The 24640-nt window shown below is 38.7% G+C and overlaps 1 protein-coding gene across 5 annotated transcripts in view; it reads right to left on the bottom strand.

Moving 5' to 3' along the window:
- Positions 1 to 24640, bottom strand: part of DENND5B (DENN domain containing 5B) — a 191558-nt gene that overhangs the window by 113727 nt on the left and 53191 nt on the right. For 3 of the 5 annotated variants that reach the window (XM_035027958.1, XM_035027961.1, XM_035027962.1), the window contains exon 2: positions 2002 to 2067. The exons of 1 other annotated variant lie outside the window; for it this stretch is intronic. In XM_035027958.1, the coding sequence (XP_034883849.1) occupies positions 2002 to 2067 (66 nt within the window). Of the gene's footprint in view, positions 1 to 2001; positions 2068 to 2917; positions 3149 to 24640 lie in introns of those variants that run through there. One more of the 5 variants, XM_035027960.1, reaches the window with a different exon arrangement.

Raw genomic sequence — 24640 nt, 5'->3', positions numbered from 1 at the left:
AGAAGAACTGTCAAAAGCATCCCTGAGGACGGTTTATGAATTTCTGCAACATGCCTCTAGAGTGTGCTTACAAAGTCAATGGAAAAATGTGGAACTGTCCAGGAGTCAGTGTGCCTGAAGAAAAGAGTCAGGGTTCAGGATACCTGACTTCAGGAAGGGCAAATGACATTCTTTAAGCTGATACTAGATTCTCATGCAAGCACTAAGAACTTTTAGATTATTCACTTCTTCATTAAAAAAAAAAAGAAGACGAGGGCGCCTGGGTGGCTCAGATGGTTAAACGTCTGCCTTCGGCTCAGGTCATGATCCCAGGGTCCTGGGATCGAGTCCCGCATTGGGCTCTCTGCTCCTTGGGAGCCTGCTTCTCCCTCTGTCTCTCTCTCTCTGTCTCTCATGAATAAATAAATAAAATCTTTAAAAAAAAAAAAAAAAAGAAGACGATGACTAGGGGCACTTGGGTGGCTCAGCTGGTTCAGCATCTGCCTTCAGCTCAGGTCATGATGTCAGGGTCCTGGGATCGAGCCCTGCATTTGGCTCTCTGCTCAGCGGCGGGCAAGTCTGCTTTTCCCTCTCCCTCTCCCTCTGTGATCTCTCTTGCTCTTGCTCTCTCTCTCAAATGAATAAAATCTTAAAAAATAAAAAAGACTACTTTTCACTTCACTTTAAGTCACAGAAAACACAAAACAAAAATTCCCTCTTGGTTCTAAAGATCTATGCTGCTAACTCTGCTACTGACAGGAACAGGATATCCTCAGATAATATACAGCAACCAAGAATGCCTCTCCTTCACCCACCAACATATACCAGAAATGTTTATTTTTGTAAGTGTAAATAAAATGTGAAACACTGTGGGGGCAGAAGAAACAGCACATAATGCAAGATATAACTCCTTGCAACACTTACCTTTTAATGAATTCCTGCCTGAGTCTGGTTAAAAAAGTAACACTATCTTCATTCATATATCCAGTTATTAATGGGACAGAGGATAAATCAGAAAAGCCATGACAGTGCCATTTTCAATATAATTGTTCTGTTAACTAAGGAGCACCACACCCTCTTGAAGCACAATGGAATCACCCAGAAGACAGAGAAGGAAAACCACCTTTTTCAGAGAGAAAAAATTTCACAAAAACAAAAAAATGAAAACACTCAATGAAACAGAGACACAAATCTACGAAAAGAAAAACAGAACCACCACCACCACTGCCACCACCACCACCAGCTACTAGACTGCCAAAAAGGGGGGGGGGCAATAGGAAAGGTCATTGCTGTATACATAGCTGTCTTGGCAAATACCATTTTGAAGTAAATTAAGGGAACAACCAACCATGTAGAAATTCTGATAACATTGTTAAGGATTTAGACATGAGTGGATGTAGTTATCACTACTATTACCAGCCAAAGAAGAGAATCCTGAAGATGACTTTTGGAGATGGGCAGTGGGGGGAACAACCTAATCTTCTCATTTTGAACCCATGTTATAAATGAACTTCTAACTTGGAATTTACTGCGAGGACTTAGCAGGAGAAATGAATTAGTCTAAGAATTGGGGTTCCCAGGCAATAGAAATGATACATATGCATTCTTAACTTAAATTCCACCTTTTAAACACTATCCTGAAATGAACAAGGATTATAAACTTGTGCAAATATTAATATCCCCCACTACAAATGCATATAAACTTAATTCCAAGTAATACTGCCAAGTAAACTGCTACTAAATTTAAGCTGCAATTCAGCCTTTCCTTCTAAAAAAAAATAGCATATATCTGCCAAGAGAGCTTAAGATCAGTGAATAATTTTTTCAAGGCTTGAAGCAAATGAGATCTTTACAAAAATTAAGATGCAGATGAGAGAACAGAAATACAATATAATACCTATTTTTGCCCAAGAAAAAACAGAAAAAAAAAAACCAAACCCCAATTATGATGGGCTTGGGGTGAATTAAAATAATGATTTCTAACACCTTAATTTTTATTTTTACTTTTATTTTTATTTTTACCTGAAGTCGTATTTGCAGTATCTTGGCTCTTGCCATGACGATCTGCTTCTAGCCATTGGTACAAAACTACATAATGTAACAGAAACAAAAAACTTTATAAACAAAGAAACACAAACAAACACAAAAGCAAAATGACTTTGAAGAATGGAAAATGAGAATAACAAATTAAACAAAAGCAATAAACATGAGACATTAACATCAATGGAATGTAGCTTAACACCAACAGTATATAGCTTATAAGCTATTAGTAATAAGAAAGCACAGAGAATAGGTAATTGTATTTTAATGTAAGAAAAATACTATTTAAACATTTGTAACAGTTATTCATATGGGAAAAAAGCACATATATTCTTCTCAATGCTGATTTGAAGAGAAGTATCAGGAGAAAGCTAATGTTTCCATAGTCAGATAAAATATAAGACAAAATGACCAACTTTAAAAATTACATTCCAACTTCTGCACACCTATCAGAATGGCTGAAGTCCAAAAAACGGACTATACCAAATGCTGACAAGTACAGGAAGTAACAGTAACTCTCATTCACTGTTGGTGGGAATCCAAATTGGTACAGCCACTTTGGAAGACAGCTTGGCAATTCCTTTTTTTTTTTTTTTTTTTAAGATTCTACTTATTTGACAGAGAAAGAGACACAGCAAGAGAGGGAACACAAGGAGGGGGAGTGGAAGAGGGAGAAGCAGGCCCCCCGCAGAGGAGGGAGCCTGATGCGGGGCTCGATCCCAGGACCATCATGACCTGAGCTGAAGGCAGACGCCTAACGACTGAGCCACCCAGGCGCCCCCCAGCTTGGCAATTTCTTAACAAAGCTAAGCACAGTCTTACCATAGGATCCCATAGCTCTACTCTAATCTGGACAAAAACATCAGACAAATCCCAAGAGAAGCAATCTATAATATACCTGATGAATACTTGCCAACTATCAAGGACATCAAAAACAAGGGAAGTCTGAGAAGCACTCACAGCCAAGAGGTGCCTAAGGAGACATGATAACTGAATATAATGTGGTATATTGGATGAGATCCACCAAGAGAAAAAAGGACTTTAAGTAAACACTAAGGAAATCTGAATAGGATATATACAGACTTTAGTTAACAATTATGTATCAATTGATTTGTTAACTGTAACAAATATACTACTGTAAGATGTTAATGATAGGAAAAACTGTGTGGATGGGGGGGGTATGAGGTATATGGGAACCCTATTATCTTCTCAATTTTTCTAAAATCTAAAACTCCTCTAAAAAGCAAGTCTGTGTTTTAAAAAGCATTCCAATATGTAAGATAAGGACAAAATAGTATTATATCCAATCTTGTAAGTAACCTACCTTTTAAGAAATCATTCTATGCAAACAGGAGCTGAAGTATGCTCTGTACTAAGATTCCATTTAATCAACTATCCCTTTATGTGCTATTAACTAGGAAGTGTCAACTCTTGGAGGAAATTTTACCACAGTTAAGGACACAGACTGTTAGGAAATTCACACTAGACCTCTGTAACTGCAGCTTTGAAGAGTATAAAAACTTCTGAATAGGTTACCCAGATGTCTACAACTTTTAGATATCCAGTCTTCTCTTTAAAGAGTTAAATAATGATAATGTAGGGTCCTAATCACCAGGGAATCTTCCTATCTATACCTTGAAAGTCTGAATGATCTCAGGACAAAGGCAAAACTTCTACGCTGAGGGGGCTATTGGCCCACAGATACTGAGAGTTCTGTATCCCAATCAAGGTTTGCAGAAACTTTGTACACTCTCCCTTCACAAAACAACAAGAGAAAAACCAAAGAGCTGGGGAAGGTAGCCTATGGAACTCCTGGACTGAAGGAAAAAAGGAACTATCTGATCCATTATAAATCCTGCAATCACCGAGGAGGTTATTTGGATCTTTCCAGACAGCCAGGTGGTATACTGACATTTATCATCAGGGATAGATGGCTCAAAACAGACCTTTGAAGAGCTCCCCCACATACACCCATGCAGTGTGCAAGGTCACTGGCTGAGGGTGCCCCAGTGGGCACACAAGTCAGTATACTCCCCTCCAGGATACTGCACACTTCTGGGAGGCAAATAATTGTTACGACTGGGACTAGCAAGGAAGAACTCGAGAAGCAGACCTCACTCATTTTTTACCTTTCTAGTTTACAGGAATAACTACTCATTAGAGTACAGAAGTAGCAGATTAGAGAAGTATTAGGCCATGACACAAAAATCTCCCCATTTGGAAAAAAGCAAGTATGGACTTTACAACTGACAATGAATATCACTCTCACAAAAATGAGATACAAAAGAGAGGAAACTAATCCATTAACTGGTCTAACAATTCTGCCTAGCTTTCATCTAAAGGCTATTTTGCCCTGATTAAGGTAGAAACTCTTGGGTGCATTTAAGGTATCACTAGGAATATTTACCAATAGTTCAATTACTTAATATAGCTCCTGTTTCTGGTTTTACCGAGAAAAAGAAAAAAAGGAAAAAATATGAAAGCTATTCCAGGTGAACTTACACAGAGAATTATACATAAGCAAAAGTCTTTTTAGTAAATTTAGGTATTCAATTGTTTTATCCTTGCCTCCAGATTACCCATGGTCTAAATATTTCAGAGAATTTCCAGTGAAATAAGTCCATCTGCTTCATGCAAAGCTATAATGTGAATGACCATTAGATCAAATTTGGATTTCAAAGCCCACTTTATAGCACATTTAAAAATATAATGTATAACTAAAAAAAGAAATGTGACAGGTATTTTTACCTAATATACCACAGTGCAAAGGGGTAGTTCTAGAAGGACTGGGCTAAAAAAAATTTAACTCCCATAAAGCATCTGAAATATGTTAAAATACAGAGTCTGCTGCTATGTTTGTAGTCCCTGACTATATTGTGCATTCTCTTCCTTGGTAACTTTCTAGATTGCTTTTTACTGTGCTCCTATACATAATAAATGCAGTTCTTTAAATATGGGACAGAATTTGCCCATTTTTTATGGATGTTCTCTACCCTTCATAGAAGAAGCCATATACCCACTACTAGTTACTAATTAATGCTATAGGTTTTAACCCATGATGGGCCTGTTAGACTTTCTAAAAACACAACTTCTATATCCAGTCAGCAATCTTGCTAGTCATAAAGGGAATCAAGCAAAAGAAGCTGGGATCTCTGAAAATTCATAGATCCTACTGAGGAATAATCATCAATAAAAAAACCATGAACCCTGGTAATCTTAAAAGTTTGTCTTAAGATATTAATAAAAGTACACCAACATCAATCTAGTAAACTTTGAATTTCTAAGAAATTCACAGTATATTTCATTCTTGATCACATCAAAATTAAAGAGCCATACTCTGTTTAGCTAACACTAAAATACACTTTTAATTACTGAAGTTTATTCACTGGAAACCAAGAGTATACAGCACAGTTATTCTGTTTCAACCTGGTACCTCCATTTAATTCTGTCACTAATCACCTGGAGTTGGCACAGACATCACTTGTTAAAAGGCACGGACCCCAATAGGACTGCCCTGACTTCAGAGGTCACCAGCCCACCAGCCCTTCTGACATACTGGCTATACATCTGGCAGTTTCCATAACTATCAGGTTTGATAATTCAGTAGAAAACTCATGGAACTCAGGAAAGCACTATTACTTGTGATTGCAGTTTTATTACAAGAGCTACAAATCAGGGCACTTGGGTGGCTCAGTCATTAAGTGTCTGCCTTCGGCTCAGGTCATGATCCCAGGGTCCTGGGATCGAGTCCCACATCGGGCTCCCTGCTCCGCGGGAAGCCTGCTTCTCCCTCTCCCACTCCCCCTGCTTGTATGCCCTCTCTCGCTGTGTCTCTCTCTGTCAAATAAATAAATAAAATCTTAAAAAAACAAAACAAAAAAAACAAGAGCTACAAATCTGAAGGACCAGACAAATGAAGACACACAAAGGGTGAGGTCTGGGAGGGAATGCAGTGCTTTCATGTTCTGTCCTGTGGAATCAGGGTATGTTACTTGCCACCATCACACACACATACAATGTGTTTATCAACCAAGAAGCTCCACTAACCTTTGGTATCTGGAGGGTTTTTTTTTTAGATTTATTTATTTATTTTGTGGGGGGAGGAGAGAGGGAGAGAAAGAGTCCCAAGCAGTCAGTGCAGAGCCCAACTCAGGGCTCCATCTCCCGACCCGAGATCATGACCTGAGCCAAAACTGAAAGTCGGAGGCTTAGCTGACTGCACCACCCAAGCGCCCCTGGTATCTAGAGTTTTTAATGGGCTTCACTACGTACACAGGACTGATTTGATGATTAGCCATATGACTGAACTCAAATCTCTAACCTCCTCCCTTCCCTAGAGGCCCAGTTGGCTCAAGCCCTCTGGTAACCAGCCCCTACCCCGAAGCTATCTAAGAGGAGCTCATCTTTACTTCATTAGGATAACACTCCTATTACTTAAGAAATTACCAGGGATCTAGAAGTTCTGTGCCAAGACTGGGACAGAGACCAGACAAATTCTTATTAGGCACGGGGCGCCTGGGTGGCTCAGTCGTTAAGCGTCTGCCTTCGGCTCAGGTCATGATCCCAGGGTCCTGGGATCGAGCCTTGCATTGGGCTCCCTGCTCGGCGGGAACCCTGCTTCTCCCTCTCCCACTCCCCCTGCTTGTGTTCCCTCTCTCACTGAGTCTCTCTCTGTCAAATAAATAAATAAAATCTTAAAAAAAAACCCAAATTCTTATTAGGCACTGTGCATTCTACCACCAAGCACAGAACACAGTAGCAGATTATTTACTTGCAAAAATAACCTTAGCAATGGATTCAAGATCTATAGTCCTCTGATAATGAGGAATAAACAAAGCACTTTGCTTCTAAGCCATGCTTTACATCCTATCCCTTTTCTGATAAAATACGAAAGAAGAAAAAAACTTTAAAAAGTCATTGAAGTATTGTAACTGATATTATAAAACCCTCTAAGAGGAAAGGTCCATAATTTTTAGGTAAATAATAAGTACCATGCGTTTATCAGTGCTTAGTAAATTATTTTTATTATTTTGGAAAATATAACAGTGATTTTCAAATAATAAGCATAACCAAGAAAACAAGGTTCTAGTTCTAGTTGAATATTCTGGGTTCTAGTAGCCTAGGGCAAACCACACTTTCTTTGAGCAAAGTTTTCCTCATACATAAAATACAGATTACATAATAACACATTAGTATTATTACAGCTCTATCTTGTATGAGGATCATTTATGCAATGTATTTCTGGGAAAGCATATTAATGTTAGTATTTGATGCTGCATGTTATAAAGTATAAAATGAATCTTCCTTATTGCTAAAGGAATATTCTCTGCTAAAATGACATCAAGAGAGCTACCCTTTGCCTTCAGGAACAAAAGAAAGGCAACTGCCATTAAAATATTTATAGCTGACAAATAACACTATAGGGCTAGATTTCTAAGATGATTCAAACTGAAACAGTTCTGTTGTATGACTCAAAGAAGCAGTTATTTGCTCAGAGTTAACACAGACTTTTCCCTTCATTTCTGTTCATTACTTTTTGCTGCCAATACTCTCACCAAAAAACAAACAAACAAATAAATAAATAAATAAATAAAATTATACGTAGTCAAAAACAAGTAACTCAGTTCAGTTTACACAGGGATACCAAGGAACATATACAAGAATACCACTTTCTTCCTCTTACTCTCTTCAACAAAATAAAGCAAAAAACCTCTATAAGAAATCAACAAAGTTCTCTAGAGAAAAGATATAAACTACAAGATAGGAAAAAGGATACATGTGTTTTACTAATGCTCCCCTACCTCTGGTCTATGAAATTATTTTAATATGAGCAAAATAGGGCAAAAAATGTTAATAAGATTTACCGAGAAAGAAAATCTTCCTATAAGAATCAAACAAAAGCATTATTAGTCCAACAATCACCTGAAGTTTTTTGCAGCTGATATAACTGTTGCTAAGCAAAAGTGGCCTCTGAGTCTCTTCATCAGTATGCACTTTTATCCAAAGGCCCTAAAGGCCCTCCCCTAATATGCTGAGTGTTAGCTAGAACATTCAGGACTTCAGTTCTTAAAATGGTATTGGGGGAAAGCACACACCTATAAAATTATGGTCCACGTATCCCAGGAGGAAGACAATGTGACCTGTTAGATGACGAGAACTTCTCAGTTCTACAAGAGGCTGTGATTCCCAGAGCTACTGTCTAGCATATTTTAGAAAGTTAAGAAAAAAGTCAAGTCACCTTGGTAGGGGGCAAAAAAACCATTTTAACCACTTTCCAAAGTTTTCAAAATTGACAGAAAACAAAAAACCAAGGATAAAAATGGGATGGGAGAGAATTTTTCTCTTCCTTATAGGAAAAACAAAGTCTGCCTTCCTCTCTCCATCAGACATAGAAGAAAACCCTCAAGATGATCTCAAGCCCTGGGTTGGTTTGTTTGCTTGTTTTTTTAAAGAAGGGTTAACACTAAAAGTAATCCTATCAAAAGGGATTCATATTTACTGTTTTCACTCTAGCGCTCAGAGTATTATCTGGTACTTAGCCAGGACATTTGACTGACTGACTGATTAGGAGTCATGCTAGATTTCTAGATTTTAGATTCTAGATTTCTCCCCTTCCCTCATCTGAATCCATCTCCTTTCCTTCCATATTCAAATAGTCACTAAATTTTGCAATTTACACCTCCTTAATATCCCTCCAAATCAGCCTTTCCTTTCTCTTTTCACTGCTACACTGTTAACTGAGCCTCAAGCCAGACTCAGAATATTGCTACAGCTTCCTAACTTGTTTCCCTGCCATACACTGTACCTTAAACTCCCCTTCTAGGGGCGCCTGGGTGGCTCAGCCGTTGAGCATCTGCCTTCGGCTCGGGTCATGATCCCAGGGTCCTGGGATCGAGCCCTGCATTGGGCTCCCTGCTCCACGGGAAGCCTGCTTCTCCCTCTCCCACTCCCCCTGCTTGTGTTCCCTCTCTCACTGAGTCTCTCTCTGTCAAATAAATAAATAAAATCTTAAAAAAAAATAAAAAATAAATTCCCCTTCTAATTCATATCTCATTGTCCCTTTTCTCTCTGTCCCTCTCTTTTTCTTTCACTCAAGTATTTTTGAAGCTCTATGAGCCAAGGCACTATTCTAGGCTCTAGAGATATAACAGAATAGCAGATTGCATTCTTCAAAAATAGCCACAACAGTATCTCCTGTCCTACATGAGCTTTTGAAACTCCATCAGAAAGTAGAGTCCCTGTCCCCAGTCCTTAAACCTGGAAGGGCCTTGTGACTGACTGCCTCAAATGAAAGAATATAGCAGAAGTGAGGCTATGGCTTCCATGGCTGTCATAGAAAGTGCCATGCATTTCCACCTTGCTCTCCTGGAACACAGGTCCTTAGAGCATAGCTACAGTGCTGTCAGAAAGCCCATGCAGCCTCTGGAGAAGCCCATAAGGACAGAAACTGAGGGTTCTAGCCCACAGGCTGGACTGAGATCCCAGCCTATAGTAAGCAGTATAGCCTGCCAGCCAGGGAGTGAGCCACCTGAAAAGTTGGTCCTCTGGACCCCTGTCAAACCACTCATATGATGTCAACTAAGCAGAGACAAATTAGTCTCACCACACTCTGCCCAAATTGCAGAACTGTGAGCTAAATAAATGACTGTGTTTTAACCTGATAATTTTGAGGTAGTTTGCTATGCAACAATAAATAACTGGAACAAACAGTGGAACAAAAAGGCAAAAAATCCTTGCCTTTCATAGCGTTTACCTCGGAGGAGACAAATAATAAATATAAATTATATAATATGCTGGAAGATAAAAAGTGCAATGGAAAGTTAAAAAATAAGAATAGAGGAAGGCCAGCAGTACAGGGCATAGGTTGCAATATTATATAGGGAGGTCAGAGTGGGTGCCTCATTGAGAAAGTGATGTCTGAGCAAAAATCTGAAGAGGTAAAGGAATTAATCTTATCTCCTCAGGAAATCAAAGTGAACTAAGATACCAATCTTATAAATTTAGTCCCCCATCACCTAGAGTCCAGACTCCTTAAACAACACTTGAGGACCACACTATGACCTAGCCCTGCATTTCCAGCTTCAGTTTCTGAGGCTCCCCTACTCCCTATACACCCTGTACTTGAGCCACGCCAGATGACTTGTAGTTCCCTTTTAAGTACCGTGCTCTATGGGTCTTTGCAAGGCTTCCTCTATCTGGAATGTCTTTCTCCCTAAATAAAAATAATAGTTTTTTCTTTTTTAAAGATTTGTTTATTTGAGAGCGAGAGGGAGAGAGAGCACGTGTGTGAGCACACAAGTGGGAGGGGTAAGAGGGAGAGAAAATCCCAAGCTGAGCGTGGAGCTGACATGAGGCTTGATCTCATGACCCCAAGATCATGACCTGACCCAAAACCAAGAGTTGGATGTTCAACCAAATGCACCACACAGGTGCCCCCCCCAACTTTTTTTTAAAGAAATAATAGTTTTCTACTATTCCCTTGATAAATTCTGACAAACTTGGCAACTTTAAAACAACACCCACATTTATTATCTCATAGTTTCTGTGGGTCAGAAGTCTGGGCATAAAGTGGCTCTGCTGGCTCCTTTGTTCCAGGTCTCACGGTATTGAAATCATCCTGTTGTTAGTGCTTCCGTCCTTTCTGGAGGCTGTGGGGAAGAATCCCTTCCAAGTTCACCCGGGTTGTTAGCAGAATTCAGTTCCCTGCAGTTAGAGGGCTAAGGTCCCTATTCCCTTGCTAGCTGTCAGCAGGGCTGCCCTTTGCACCTAAGGCCTCTCTCTGGTCCCTCCATGGGGCCCTTACATCTCAGAATCAGCAACAGCACAATGAACCCTCCTCATCCTTGGAATCCTCTGAGTGCCTTTCTGCCAAATCTGAGTTTCTCTCCTAGGGATTCATGTGATTACAATTGGGGAAACTGGATAATCCAAGCTACTCTATTTCATGATCAGCTAATTAGTAACTTTAATTACATCTATGAATCTCCTTCACAGCAGTACCTAGATTGGTTTGACTAAACAGGAGACAGGAATCTTGGGGGGACATTTTTAGAATTCTGCCTACTATACACCTCCCTCCTTGTCTGCCTGCTAGGCTCCTACAGGTCTTTAAGATTCTTCTTAGGAGAAACTTCATTTGGGAAACCTTTCTTGACATGTACAGGGAAAGTGAGGAGTTTCTTCCATAACACAACTTAAAATCTACAAGTAAGAACAGATAATTTTTATGGCCCGACATCTTAAAATTCCATAAGCTTAATTTTTAAATGAACCACTGTTGTAGAAACATTGTACTAAATATTAGCTGATGTGTTAAAATAAAAATATTCCTTGATGGTAAAGTTTAGGACAAAGCACTTCTTTTCTTGGTCAGCACACATGTGTGTGTGAATATAATGCTCTCCCCTCTGCATTTTTAAAAAAGGAAATAGTACTGTCAAGTTTTTGGAACTGTGTTCTAATAATTACTATACATATTGCTATCCACTTACCTTATTATATTAAAACTGTTAAATTCTATCTCCTCCTTTAAATTTTAAGCTCTTCAACATATTCTTCATCCTTACATTCTTACACATGTTCAATAAAATTTGTTAAATAAATGGACAAATGAATGGAAATTGTACTCTTTGGTCTGAATTATTTATTCCAGAGTTTGTAAGACTTACTTAAAGCATTGGTACCTGCGAAAATGATTTATTTTAAAATTTTATATTACTACACTTTATAAACTATAAAAACTGAAACGTAATTTAAGAAACAGAATTAGCCCGGGTGCCTGGGTGGCTCAGTCGTTAAGCGTCTGCCTTCTGCTCAGGTCATGATCCCAGGGTCCTGGGATCGAGCCCCGCATTGGGCTCCCTGCTCGGCGGGAAACCTGTTTCTCCCTCTCCCACTCCTCCTGCTTGTGTTCCCTCTCTCGCTGTCTCTCTCTGTCAAATAAATAAATAAAATCTTTTAAAAAAAATAAACAAAATTAGCCCAATTTCTTTAGAACATTTTATTTCTTTTTCAATTTGTGTTACTTGTAAATTGAAATCTGATATCTATCTTATTTCAAAGAAAAGAACATAAAAATATTATTATTATATGTCTGTCTACTGTGGTATCACTTGATCAGAATTTTATTATTCTTTGCTTTGAATCTTAGATTTCATAACTAACTTTTTTTAAAAGTAAACTTTAGTTTTTAGAATGTTTTTAAGACCTACAGAAAAATTGGGAAGATAGTACGGAGTGTTTCTATATCCCCACCAAGCAGTTTTCCCTATTAGTAACATATCACATTAGAACAGTACATTTGTGGGGTGCCTGGGTGGCTCAGCCAGTTAAGTGTCTGACTTTTGATCTCAGCTCAGGTCTTGATCTCACAGTCATGAGTTCAAGCCCCAGGTTGGGCTCCACACTCAGTGTGGAGCCTACTTAAAACAAAACAAAAAAAGAATGGTACATCTGTTACAATTAATGAAACAGTATTTATACATTATTATTAACTAAAGTATATACTTTAGTCAGATTTCCTGAGGTTTTTTTTTATATAACAATTTTTTTTTAAATTTTATTTATTTATTTGAGAGAGAGAGAATGAGAGACAGAGAGCATGAGAGGGAGGAGGGTCAGAGGGAGAAGCAGACTCCCTGCCGAGCAAGGAGCCCGATGCAGGACTCGATCCCAGGACTCCAGGATCATGACCTGAGCCGAAGGCAGTCGCCTAACCAACTGAGCCAGCCAACCAGGCGCCCAGATTTCCTGAGTTTTTACTTCAGGTCCTTTTTTCGTTCCAGAATCCCATCCAAAATACCACATTACATTTAGCCATGATGTCTCCCTAAGCTCTTCTTGGCCGTGACAGTTTCTCTGACTTTCCTTGTTTTAGAAGACACTGACAGTTTTTGGTTTTGTTTTCTGATGTCTGACCTTATTTATTTCTTACTCTTAGAAAATCTCATTTTTGACTGGACTCACTTAGAGGTAAAAGCTCTCAGAGAGGACAGCCTCCTTCTCTTGGCCATCTGTTCCTGGCATTTTTCTTAGGCCTCCTACATTCTCTTGGCTAAAAGTTTAGCATATTCTGCAGCCTCTTCCTTATTTTTCTTAGTACACTGTTTCTTCAGAGCGATATGCTGACGTTTGTGTTGGAGGACATGTGGAGTAACAAGACACTCAATCTTGGGTGCTTTGGTTCTAGGTTTCTTTCCTTCTTTGTTTAGGGACTTTCTCACAATATACTGGTAGACATCATCTTCTTTAGAAAAGTCTGCAGATTCTGCTAGCTCTTTTGGGTGCCAGGTGACAAGGTACAGTAGTATCAGTGAGTCCAGAAATATCCTTCTCCCCCCCCCTTTTTTTTTTACAGTGACCAAGTTGAGAACACTGAGACTGGCATCCACAATGCAACCCCGAACAGATTTGTGCCTTTCTTTCTCTATCCTCCTTGGTCTGTAGCAGGAATGCTCCTTACTCAGCAGCAGTGGACATGGCCATGGATCGAGACATCCTGTTTCATGGGAAGCCTTGTTTGTCATCACCACCAGTGATGTGGACCACATAACCCTTCCAATTCTTCACCCAGAGCATCAGTAGCAACTTCTGTGGCCATATGTTTCTCATAAAAGGTATGAAGTTGCATTCAATGTCCACTTCAATAAGTTTCTGGCAGCCAGTAGCTTCATCCTAAAGCAGCCTACCACCTCTGAGGTGCCACAAAAAAGAGGACATTGACAGTTTTAAAGAGTACTGGTCAGGTATTTTATAGAAAGTCCCTCAAATGAGATTTGTCTGATTTTTTTCTAAGGATTAGGCTGGGGTTATGGGCTTGGGGGAAGATCACAGAGGTAAAGTGCCATTTTTATCACATCATATCAAGCTACGTACTATCAACATGACTTTTCACTGTTGATGTTCACCTTGATCACCTGGGTGAGCTAGTGTTTGTCAGGTTTCTCCACTGTAAAGTTCCTCTTTTTCTCCCCTTTTCCATACTATAATTTTTAAAAGGAAATCACTACACCCAGCCCACACTTAAAAAAGTAGAGCTGGGGTAGAGTATCTACATAAATTATTTGGAATTCTTCTGCAAGGAAGATTTGATTCTCTTCCCCCATTTACTATGTTATTTAACAATTTATTTACATCATTATGAACTTATGGATATTTTGTATTTTAGGTCATAATCCAATATACTTTTATTTTTTTGCTCAAATCATTCCACTTTTAACAGCTGGGAACTCTTTCATTTGGCTCTTGTGCCCCTTTGACATACCCCTATCTATGTATTGTTTTTGTATTTAGCACTTCCTTACTTTCCAGCACTATAAGATGCTCTAGGTTCATCTTACATATTTCCTGCCCCATTTCTAGAATCAACCATTTCTCCAAGGATCCCTCAATCCTTTAATTGGAGAATGGTTTTAGAAATGAAGATCTGAGTGCCAGGTGTGCTCATTTCTACTGGGGTGTCATTGTTTCTAGGGGCCCTCAGAGGTTAGCCTATTTTTTACTTTCTACCTAAACATTCAGAAATAAAGTAAGGTTGCTAATATTAGTTTATAAATAAATTTTTAAACCTCTTTATAACAATATTTTGTAAAGTATTTGTTCCTTCTAAAAAAATATTTTCAGTAGTTGCCTCATATTATGACTTTGCCTTTCCCCTCCACTCTACCAGCCTATCTCTACATATTCCTCAATTCTCAACCTAGAAGGGCAATGGGAGATACAGTTTTCAGGATTTTTGTTAAGATCTTTGGAGAATAGATGCCAAGTATATTTTAGATATTTAATATCTGCTGATTTTATAAGTTCTGTGTACAAATGTAGTTGCAAAATAGGTTCAACTGTCAAACACAAAAAACTTTACCCTACGCTGCCCACATGTGGAAAGACTGCATGTATCTCATCCATCCCAGAAGGAGGAGACAAGAACTAAGTACATATTTCTGTGAAATTCTTCTATTTCTCAGAATTTTTTATTTTGGATGGTTTGAAATCTTTCAAATACTAAAAATTTATATGTTTTATTAATAGGAGATTATTTTAAAGAAAAAATATTTCTTACCCCTAGAAAGTCTCTTTTCACTGGTTTTCCAGAACACTCAAAGTAAATATTACTTGGGCAGTTATTCACTTTACCTCATTTTCTTGCCTACACTGTACCTTCATTATGCAATTTCTCACAAACTCTATGATTCAAGTTGTCTCAACTAAAGAGCTTTATAAAAGGCCTTAGAATAGTTTCCACTCCCAGGGGCGCCTGGGTGGCTCAGTTGGTTAAGCGACTGCCTTCCGCTCAGGTCATGATCCTGGAGTCCCGGGATCGAGTCCCGCATCAGGCTCCCTGCTCCGCAGGGAGCCTGCTTCTCCCTCTGACCCTCCCCCCTCTCATGTGCTCTCTGTCTCTCTCATTCTCTCTGTCTCAGATAAATAAATAAAATCTTTAAAAAAAAAAAAAAAAGAATAGTTTCCACTCCCATATCTCTTTTTTTAAGATTTTATTTATTTATTTGACAGAGAGAGCAAGCACAAGCAGGAAGAGCAGCAGGCAGAGGGAGAGGGAGAAGCAGGCTCCCCACCGAGCAGAGAGCCAGATGTGGCACTCCATCCCAGGACTCTGGAATCATGTCCTGAGCTGAAGGCAGATGCTTAATCCACTGAGCCACACAGGTGCCCCTCCCATACGTTATTTTTTTTTAAAAAGCTTTCCCATTACATTCCAAATATCTTTACAAAGAGATTTATCAACTTGACAAATTTCATGTTACCTTACTTTACTTTTGGCTAAATTCACAATTTTCACAGAGCACGCTATGCAGTCCCTCTTTTCACAATTAGTAACTCTATGCATTTTACATTGTCACTTTGAGACTATAAAATGTATTGTATAACTCTGTTTATACAGAGAATTGTCATGTTTGTTTATTTAGATGTAAACTATAAATTTCTTAAGTGGGAATTCAAAATTAAATAAAAAGCTAATAAAATTAAAGAATTATTTAAAATTTGGGAGGTTTGAGAATTGTTTCAGGGTAATATAAGAACAATGAGGCTTTACTTTTTAGAGATATATACTGAAATATTTTAAATAAAATCATATGACATCTGGGATTTGCTTAAAAAATAGTATGGGGGTAGGGGGTAGAACAATGAATTGATAATTTTTGAAGCTGGATAATGGGTATATGAAGATTCACTGTACTACTCTATCTACTTCTGTATGTGTTCAAAATTCTCCATATAAAAAGTTTTAAAGCCACTAATGCCAAAAGAGGTTATTAATGGTAAGTTTAGTAAGTGCAAGCATAGCTTCAGAGGACAGAAAGTAAATGTTTCAATAACAAAAGAGGTTATTAATGATAAGTTTAGTAAGTGTAAGCATAGCTTCAGAGGACAGAAAGTAAATGTTTCAATGTGTCTCTCTAAAAGATAATGACTCACTCCCCTCCTTTTATAAGACAACCACAATACCATTATGATACCTAAAAAATAATTTCCTAATATCAAAGATTCAACCATTATTCAAATTACCAATTTATCATAATGTCATTATTTTCTTTAACAGTTTGAATGAGGACCCAACTAAAATCCATATATTGTGGTATGTTGATATATCTTTTTTTTTTTTAAAGATTTTATTTATTCATTTGAGACACAGAGATACAGAGAGAGAGAGAGCATGAGCAGTGGGAGAGGCAGAGGGAGAAGCAGCAGCAGACTCCCCGCTGAGTCAGGAGCCCGATGTGGGGCTCGATCCCAGGACCCTGGGATCATGACCTGAGCCGAAGGCAGACGCTTAGCCAACTGAGCCACCCAGGCGCCCCAACTTTCAAATTTAAAAATCTAAACACCATTTTCAGCTCTCACTCTACTTGGGCTTTCTATAGCATGTGACACTTGACTCTCCTTGCTCCCTGTGTTCTGTGACACCAATCTAAGTTCTTTCATTTCAATCAATATTGCAAGAGTCTTTCTGGACAAATATATTCTGAGATGGTTACTGTGTAGGTCCACAAACTAACGTAAGTAAAGGGTACTGTCTCACTTGAAGGAGGTGGACACTGCCATTATTAATCAGCTTGGGAAAAAACACCTCATGACGTGATAAGAAACCATGAAAGATCAAACTTAGACTGATATGAAGAAACTCTTCTCTCTCATTCCCTTGAGCCTAGACTGCAAGCAGTCCAGATGTGCCTAACAACCCTCCTCACTGTTGGGGAAAAAAGAAATTTCTGTCGTGTAGAAGCAGATCTTTACCTCAGCAAGGAGGCAACCCCCTACCTGGGAAAGAACATAACTCTGTAAAGGGCCCTAAAGGGTAAACTGATTCTATGAGCAATGAGAGCAGTCACACAGATATTTTCCTAAACTGGTTATGTCACTTCCATTTATGATTTTCTTCTATCATCTTTACTAAGTATTTTGTGACATCTTACAGTTTTCAGGTGTAAGAAATGAGAGACCAGTGCAGTAAAGAGAAAGCTGTACTCCACAAGACCAGCATAGTAGTAGCAGCAATGACTGCTGAGATCCCAAAAAAGATTTGGGATTGGAAAGTTCAGTTGCTCATATCCAAGTTGGTATTCTCTCTTCTCTACCAATTCCTATGGACTGGGCAGTTATTAAGGGAACTTACCTCCATGGGTTTCTCTTCTGCTGCTCCCCATATTTTGTGTTCCACTGGGTTCTATCTTTGCTCATTTTTTCTTCCTTTCCATACTATTCTCCACAGCTCATACTATCACCTATATTAATGACTTCCAAATATGTATCCCTAATCTAATCATCCAGGACAACATTTTCAAGTGCCTATGGGAAATCTTTACCACAAGCTGTTAAAACTCAATGTATTCTAACTTGAACTCCTTATATATATGTCTCCCAGACTCTCTTCTTCCTCTATTCCTTCTGTCAATTAATGATAACAAAACTTGGGGCACCTGAGTGGCTCAGTCAGTTGGGTGTCTGACTTCAGCTTGGGTCATGATCTCAGGGTCCTGGGATCAAGCCCTGCGTTGGGCTCCCTGCTCATCGGGGAGTCTACATCTCCCTCTCCCTCTACCCACCTCCCAACTCGTGCGCGCTCTCTCTTTCTCAAATAAATAAAATCTTTAAAAAAAAATGATACCAGGACTCACCAAAGTCAAAACCTGGGATTGACTCTTCCTTCTCTCTAAAAAAGGCTGCAGAAAATAAAATGGAATGAAAGAAATTCCTTTCAGCATACAAAGTGTCTTCTGTAATAAAGAGGGTTCAATATCCTTATAACATGGAGAATCTTAGCTGTTCTGTTTCTGGAGCATAAATATAGAATCTAAATATTTAGTTTATAAAATATAAACTAAGCAATATGTGACTTTCAGTTAACTACTTAGTCTGTTTTCTGGAAACGAAAATGGCAATGATGAGTGAAGTTATATTATAAAAACAGTAACTAACATAAAGGTCCTTTTCTTTTTTTCTTTTTCTTTTTTTTTAAAGATTTTATTTATTTATTTGAGAGAGAGAGAGAATGAGAGAGAGCACATGAGAGGGGGGAGGGTCAGAGGGAGAAGCAGACTCCCTGCCGAGCAGGGAGCCCGATGCGGGACTCCATCCAGTGACTCCAGGATCATGACCTGAGCCGAAGGCAGTCGCTTAACCAACTGAGCCACCCAGGCGCCCTTTTTTCTTTTTTTTTAAGATTTTATTTATTTATTTGAGAGGGAGAGAGGCAGAGGGAGAGGGAGAGGCAGGCTTCCCGCAGAGCAGGTAGCCCAACGCAGGGCTCGATCCCAGAACCCTGGGATCATGACCTGAGCCGAAGGCAGACGCTTAACGACTGAGCCACCCACACGCCCCTCTAATCATGAATCTTAACTATTATTTTGATGTCTCTGAGTAGCCAGGGATATGGACATCTTGGGAATGACATGTTTACTTTCTTCCCACTTTTAAGTAAATGGCAGTAAAAATGGTCTAATTCTTGGACTCACAAGAGTTCTTACAGACCAAAGTGGGAATCACTTTCAAAGCCCTACCTAGTAACTTCTCTAGCTTAATGAGTAATAACCACTGACCCTGTGGCTCAAGCCAGACAGCTGATTGATTATCCTTGACTCCTCTTTCCCTCTTATTCCCCACATCTAATCAAATACTTCATCCCACTGATTTAACCTATTTTTCTTAAATCTATCTAACTCTCCGCACCCCCTTGCCACTGCTGTAGTCTGATCCAATTTCACCTCTCATCTGAATTATTACACGTCATCACTGTTCTAACTGCCCCCAAACTTACTTCCCACCAACTCTTACTCCATAATGCTGCCAAGAAATCTTTCTAAATACAAAAACGATGTTGCTCTCCTTCAAAATTTTTCAACAGTGCTTCATCATCCTAAGGATAAATCTCAAATTCCTTAACATAGCTTCAAAATTTTTCACAACCTGACTGCTTATGTCTTAACCCTTCCCACAGCATTTTCTATATCCTTTGTATTCTGTACTCCAGTCATGCAGAAAGTACTAGCTGCTCACCATATGTACAGTATCCTCTCAAATTAGCCAACATTTACTTATGCTGTTCTGCCACAAATATTTCCTCCAGTATTGCTCCCACCAACCCACCCCTGCATCCTACCAATTCTTGGCCACCCTTCAGTTCTCAGTTTATAGGCATTTCTTCTGGAAAAGCCTTTAGCTCTGAGGATAAGAGTTGTATCCTGTTCACTACTGAATCCCCAGGGCCTACACAGTGCCTAGTATGATACAAATTCAAGGACTATTTGCTAAGTAAATGAATAATTAAGAATATGGGCTAGCTGAATGAACATGGCATTGCTTTTGACTTTGTGTGAAGATTTTTATCTTGTTTGTACAAATTCTAGAATAATAGTTTTATGGTAGTATAAAGGTCATTTAGTAAGAATTTAAGATTTGTCATTATAATTGTACTGAAATTATAAATTAAAATTATCATTACTGGAAGATGGTGGAGCAAGAGGACCCTAAGCTCAACTCATCCCACAGATACAACTAGATAACACTAATATCAGCGTAAATAACCCAGAAAATGACCTGAAGACTGCATAACAGACTCCATAACTAAATGCAGAGAAGAGGCCACATTGAAGAAGGTAGGTAGGGTGGAAACACAGTCAGATGGGAGCTAAAGGGACCTGCATGGCTATTCGTGGTAGAGAGGGAGCTGAGGGCATGGAGAGGGGAGAAAAACAGACCCTCACATAGGGGATCCTGTATGGGGAAAATAAATCCCATAGGGATTTGAAAACCAGAGGGGCTGAATTTTGAGTTCTTACAACCAGTGGGACTTAAAACCTGGAATTTTAAAAATTAGCACATTCAGCTCTGGGAGAGCCTGGAGGGTGAAAGGATACTGAGTCCCCGCCTTAAAGACACAGCACAACAAACAGCCCCTGGGGATACAGCATAGAAACAGCAGTTTGAAAAATCCCTGAGGCATACAGGGGAAGAGTAGTTTACTCATCTCAGAGGTGTCCTGGAGGGGTAGAGATCCTTGGAAGACTCCTCCAGGAACAGAGGAGCTGGAAGGTGCGATTTCCTGCCCACGCTCCCCAGTATAAACATATGGCCACCTGCAGGAACCAGCTCAGTGCCACTTACTACCTAACTTGCTTACACCAAGCACCACTACCCTCCTTTACTGCACCCTGTGGATCCTCCCCCTCTCTCCTAATATGCTCTTGGATGGAGCCCATACAGGGCAGTATCACAGGCCTGGCAGTGTGTAAGCAGGCCAGACAGGGGCCAGTCACACTCCAAAGCGACTCCTGCCCCAGTGAGAGAAAAAGATAACCACCAACAGTCAGACTATAGCTTCAGCAGTGGACTGGGGGCAGATATCTGGTATGACTGCAGGCCCCACCCACCAACACAAGTTTCTCAGGGGACAAGACAGGGAAAGTGTCCTGCAGATGGTGTGCTATTGCCATCTCTGGCAAATGCCTGGTCTGACTCAACTCAAGCCCATGGCAGCCGCAGACTTGCCCACTAACAGCACAGGGACCAAACACTGCCTACAACAGGCAGAGAGCCACTGCAGACAACTGGACTGAAGGAAAAAGTGGCTCAGCCACAATACCAGCGCTCACACAACACACACAGGAGACACACCTTAAGCACCAGGTTCTGGTAAACAGGGGATACTGCAATGCAGGGCTACAGGACCTCTTCTTCATAAGGCCACTACTTTCAAGAGCAGAGGGCACAGCTGACTTTCCTAACACACAGAAAGAGACACAAAGAGGTAGAAAAAATGAAGACATAGAGGAATATATCCCAAATGAAAGAACACGACAAAATCACAGCAAGAGACCTAAGCAAACAGAAATACATAATATAACTGATAGAGAATTTAAAGTAATGATCATGAAGATACTCCCTGGACTTGAGAAAAGAAGAGAGGACTTAGTGAGACCCTTAAAAAAGAGATAAAGGAGAACCAAGCAGAAATGAAGAAAATAATAAATGAAATTAAAAACACACTAGATGGAATAAATAGCAGGCTAGAAGAAACAGAAGAATGGATCAGTGACCTGGAGGACAGAGTAATGGAAAGTAATCAAGCTGAGCAGGTGAGAGAGAGAAAAAAATTATGCAAAGTAAGAACAGACTTAGGCAACTCAGTGACTCCATCAAGCATAACTACATTTACATTACAGGGATCCTAGAAGGAGAAGAGACAGAAAAAGGGGCAGAAAATTTATGTAAAGAAATAACAGCTGAAAACTTACTGAATCTGGGGAAGAAAACAGAAATCCTGATCCAGATGGTACAGAGATCCCCCAACAAAATCAACTCTAGCAGGTCCACACCAAGACATATAGAAATTAAAATGGCAAAAAGTAGTGATTTTTAAAGCAACAAGAAAAAAGAAAGCAATTACATACAAGGGAAACCCCATAAGGCTATCAGCTGGTTTTTCAGCAGAACCTTTGCAGGCCAAAAGATAGTGGCATGATATAAAGTGCTATAAGGGAAAAATCTGTAGCCAAGAGTACTCTATCCAGGAAGGCTATCATTCAAAATAGAAGGAGAGATAAATGAGTTTCCTGGACAAACAAAAGTTAAAGGAATTCATGACCAATAAACCAGCCCTTTAAGAAATGTTAAATAAGGGGGACTCTTTGAGTGGAAAGGTAAGACCAAAAGTAAGAGTAAAACAAGTAAGAAGCAGAAAGCAGTAAAAATAAGTACATCTGTAAAAATCAGTCAAGGGATTCACAAAATAAAGGATGTAAAATATACCTATATACCTAAAATGTGGGAGAGAAGAGTAAAGAATAGGTTCGAACTTAAGCGGCCATGAACTTACTATGGACTGCTATATGCAGAAGATGTCATATGCAAACCTAATGTGAAACATAAATCAAAGACCACCTCTAGATATACAAAAAATAAAGAGAAAGGAAACCAAGTATATCACTAAAGAAAGCCAACTAATCATGAGAGAAGAGAGTAAGGGAAGAAAGGAACAGGGAAGAACTACAAAATCAACCATAAAACAAGTAACAAAATGGCAATAAATATATACCTATCAATAACTACTTTGAACACAATGGACTAAATGCTCCAACCAAAGATAGAGAGTGACAGAGTGGATAAAAAAACAAGAGCGATCTATACGCTGCCTACAAGAAACTCATTTCAGACCTAAAGACACATGGAGATTGAAAGTGAATGGATGGAGAAGCATTTATCATGCAAATGGAAGTGAAAAGAAAGCTGGGTAGCAATACTTACTTAAAATAGACTTTAAAACAAAAACTGTAGCAAAGAAGGACACTATACAATCATAAACAGAACAATCCAACAAGAAGATACAGTAATTGTAAATATTTATGCCCTAACATGGGAACACCCAAATACATAAAGCAGTTAATAACAAACATAAAGGAAGTAATAGAGAGTAATATAATAATAGTAGGGGACTTTAACATCCTACTTACATCAATGGACAGATCATCCAAACAGAAAATCAACAAGGAAACAATGGCTTTGAATGACACACTGGACCAGATGGATTTAACATATATATTCAGAACATTCCATCCTAAAACAACAGAATACACATTCTTTTCAGGTGCACATGGAGCTTTCTCCACAAGAGATCACATATTAGACAAAACAAATCTTAATAAATTCAAAGACTGAAGTCATACCATGCATCTTTTCTGACTACAATGCTATGAAACCAGAAATCAACCACAAGAACAACTCTGGACAGAGCACAAATACATGGAGGTTAAATAACATGCTACTAAACAATAAACGTGTTAACTAGGAAGTCAAAGGAGAAATAAAAAATTACATAGAGATAAATGAAAATGAAAACACAACAGTCCAAAATCTTTGGGATGCAGCAAAAGCTGTTCTAAGAGAGAAGTTTATAGCAATATAGGCTTATCTCAAGAAAGAAAAATCTTAAATAAACAACGTAACCTTACATCTAAAGGAGTTAGGTAAAAGAAGAACAAACAAAATGCAAAACCAGTAGAGGTAAGGAAATAAAGATCAGAGCAGGAAAAAAAAAAAAGAAATAGAAACTTAAAAAACAATAGAACAGATCAATGAAACCAGGAGCTGGTTGTTTGAAAAGATCAACAAAACTGATAAACCTTTAGCAAGACCCATCAAAAAAGAGAGAGAGAAAGAGAGGGCTAAAAGTCAAAAATGAAAGAGGGGTAATAACAACAAACACCACAGAAATACAAATAATTATAAAAGAATATTATGAAAAACTACACGCCAACAAATTGGACAACTCAGAAGAAATGGGTAAATTCTTAGAAACATATAACCAACCAAAACTGAAGCAGGAAGAAATAAAAAATTTGAACAGACCCATTACCAGCAATGAAATTGAATCAGTAATCAAAAAAGTCCCAACAAAAATGTCCAGGACCAAATGGCTTTACAGGCAAATTCTACCAAACATTTAAAGAATGTTCTTCTCAAACTTTTCAAACTATTCCAAAAAAACAAAAGAGGAAGGAAAACTTCCAAATTCAATCTATGAGGCCAGCATTATTCCAATACCAAAATTAGATAAAGACACTATAAAAAAAGAGAACTACAGGCCAGTATCTCTGATGAACACAGATGCAAAAATCCTCAATATAGTATTAGCAAACTGAATCCAACATACATTTAAAAAAATGATTCACCACGATCAAGTGGAATTTATTCTCAAGATGCAAGAGTGGTTCAGTATGCACAAATCAATCAATGTGATACATGGCATCAATAAGAGAAAGATAAAAACCGTATGTTCATTTCAGTAGATGCAGAAAAAGCATATGACAAAGTACAACATTCACTCATGATAAAAACCCTCAACAGGATAGGTTTAGAAGGAATATACCTCCACACAATAAAGTCCATATGTGAAAAACCCACAGCTAACATCATATTCAATGGTGAAAACTGAGAGCTTTTCCCCTAAGGTCAGGAACAAGACAAGGATGTCCACTTTCACCACTTTTATTCAAGTCTTAGCTATAGCAATCAGACAAGAAAAAGGAATAAAAGGCATCCAAATTGTTAAGAAGTAAAACTTTCACTGTTTGCATATGATATGATAGTATATACAAAAAACTCAAAAGAC

The sequence above is a fragment of the Mirounga leonina genome, unplaced genomic scaffold, assembly GCF_011800145.1.
Source record: "Mirounga leonina isolate KUSES-001 unplaced genomic scaffold, KU_Mleo_1.0 Mir_201, whole genome shotgun sequence".
Classification (NCBI taxonomy): Eukaryota; Metazoa; Chordata; class Mammalia; order Carnivora; family Phocidae; genus Mirounga; species Mirounga leonina.
Note: the sequence above shows the minus strand (reverse complement) of the source record. Positions and strands in the feature narration are given on the sequence as shown.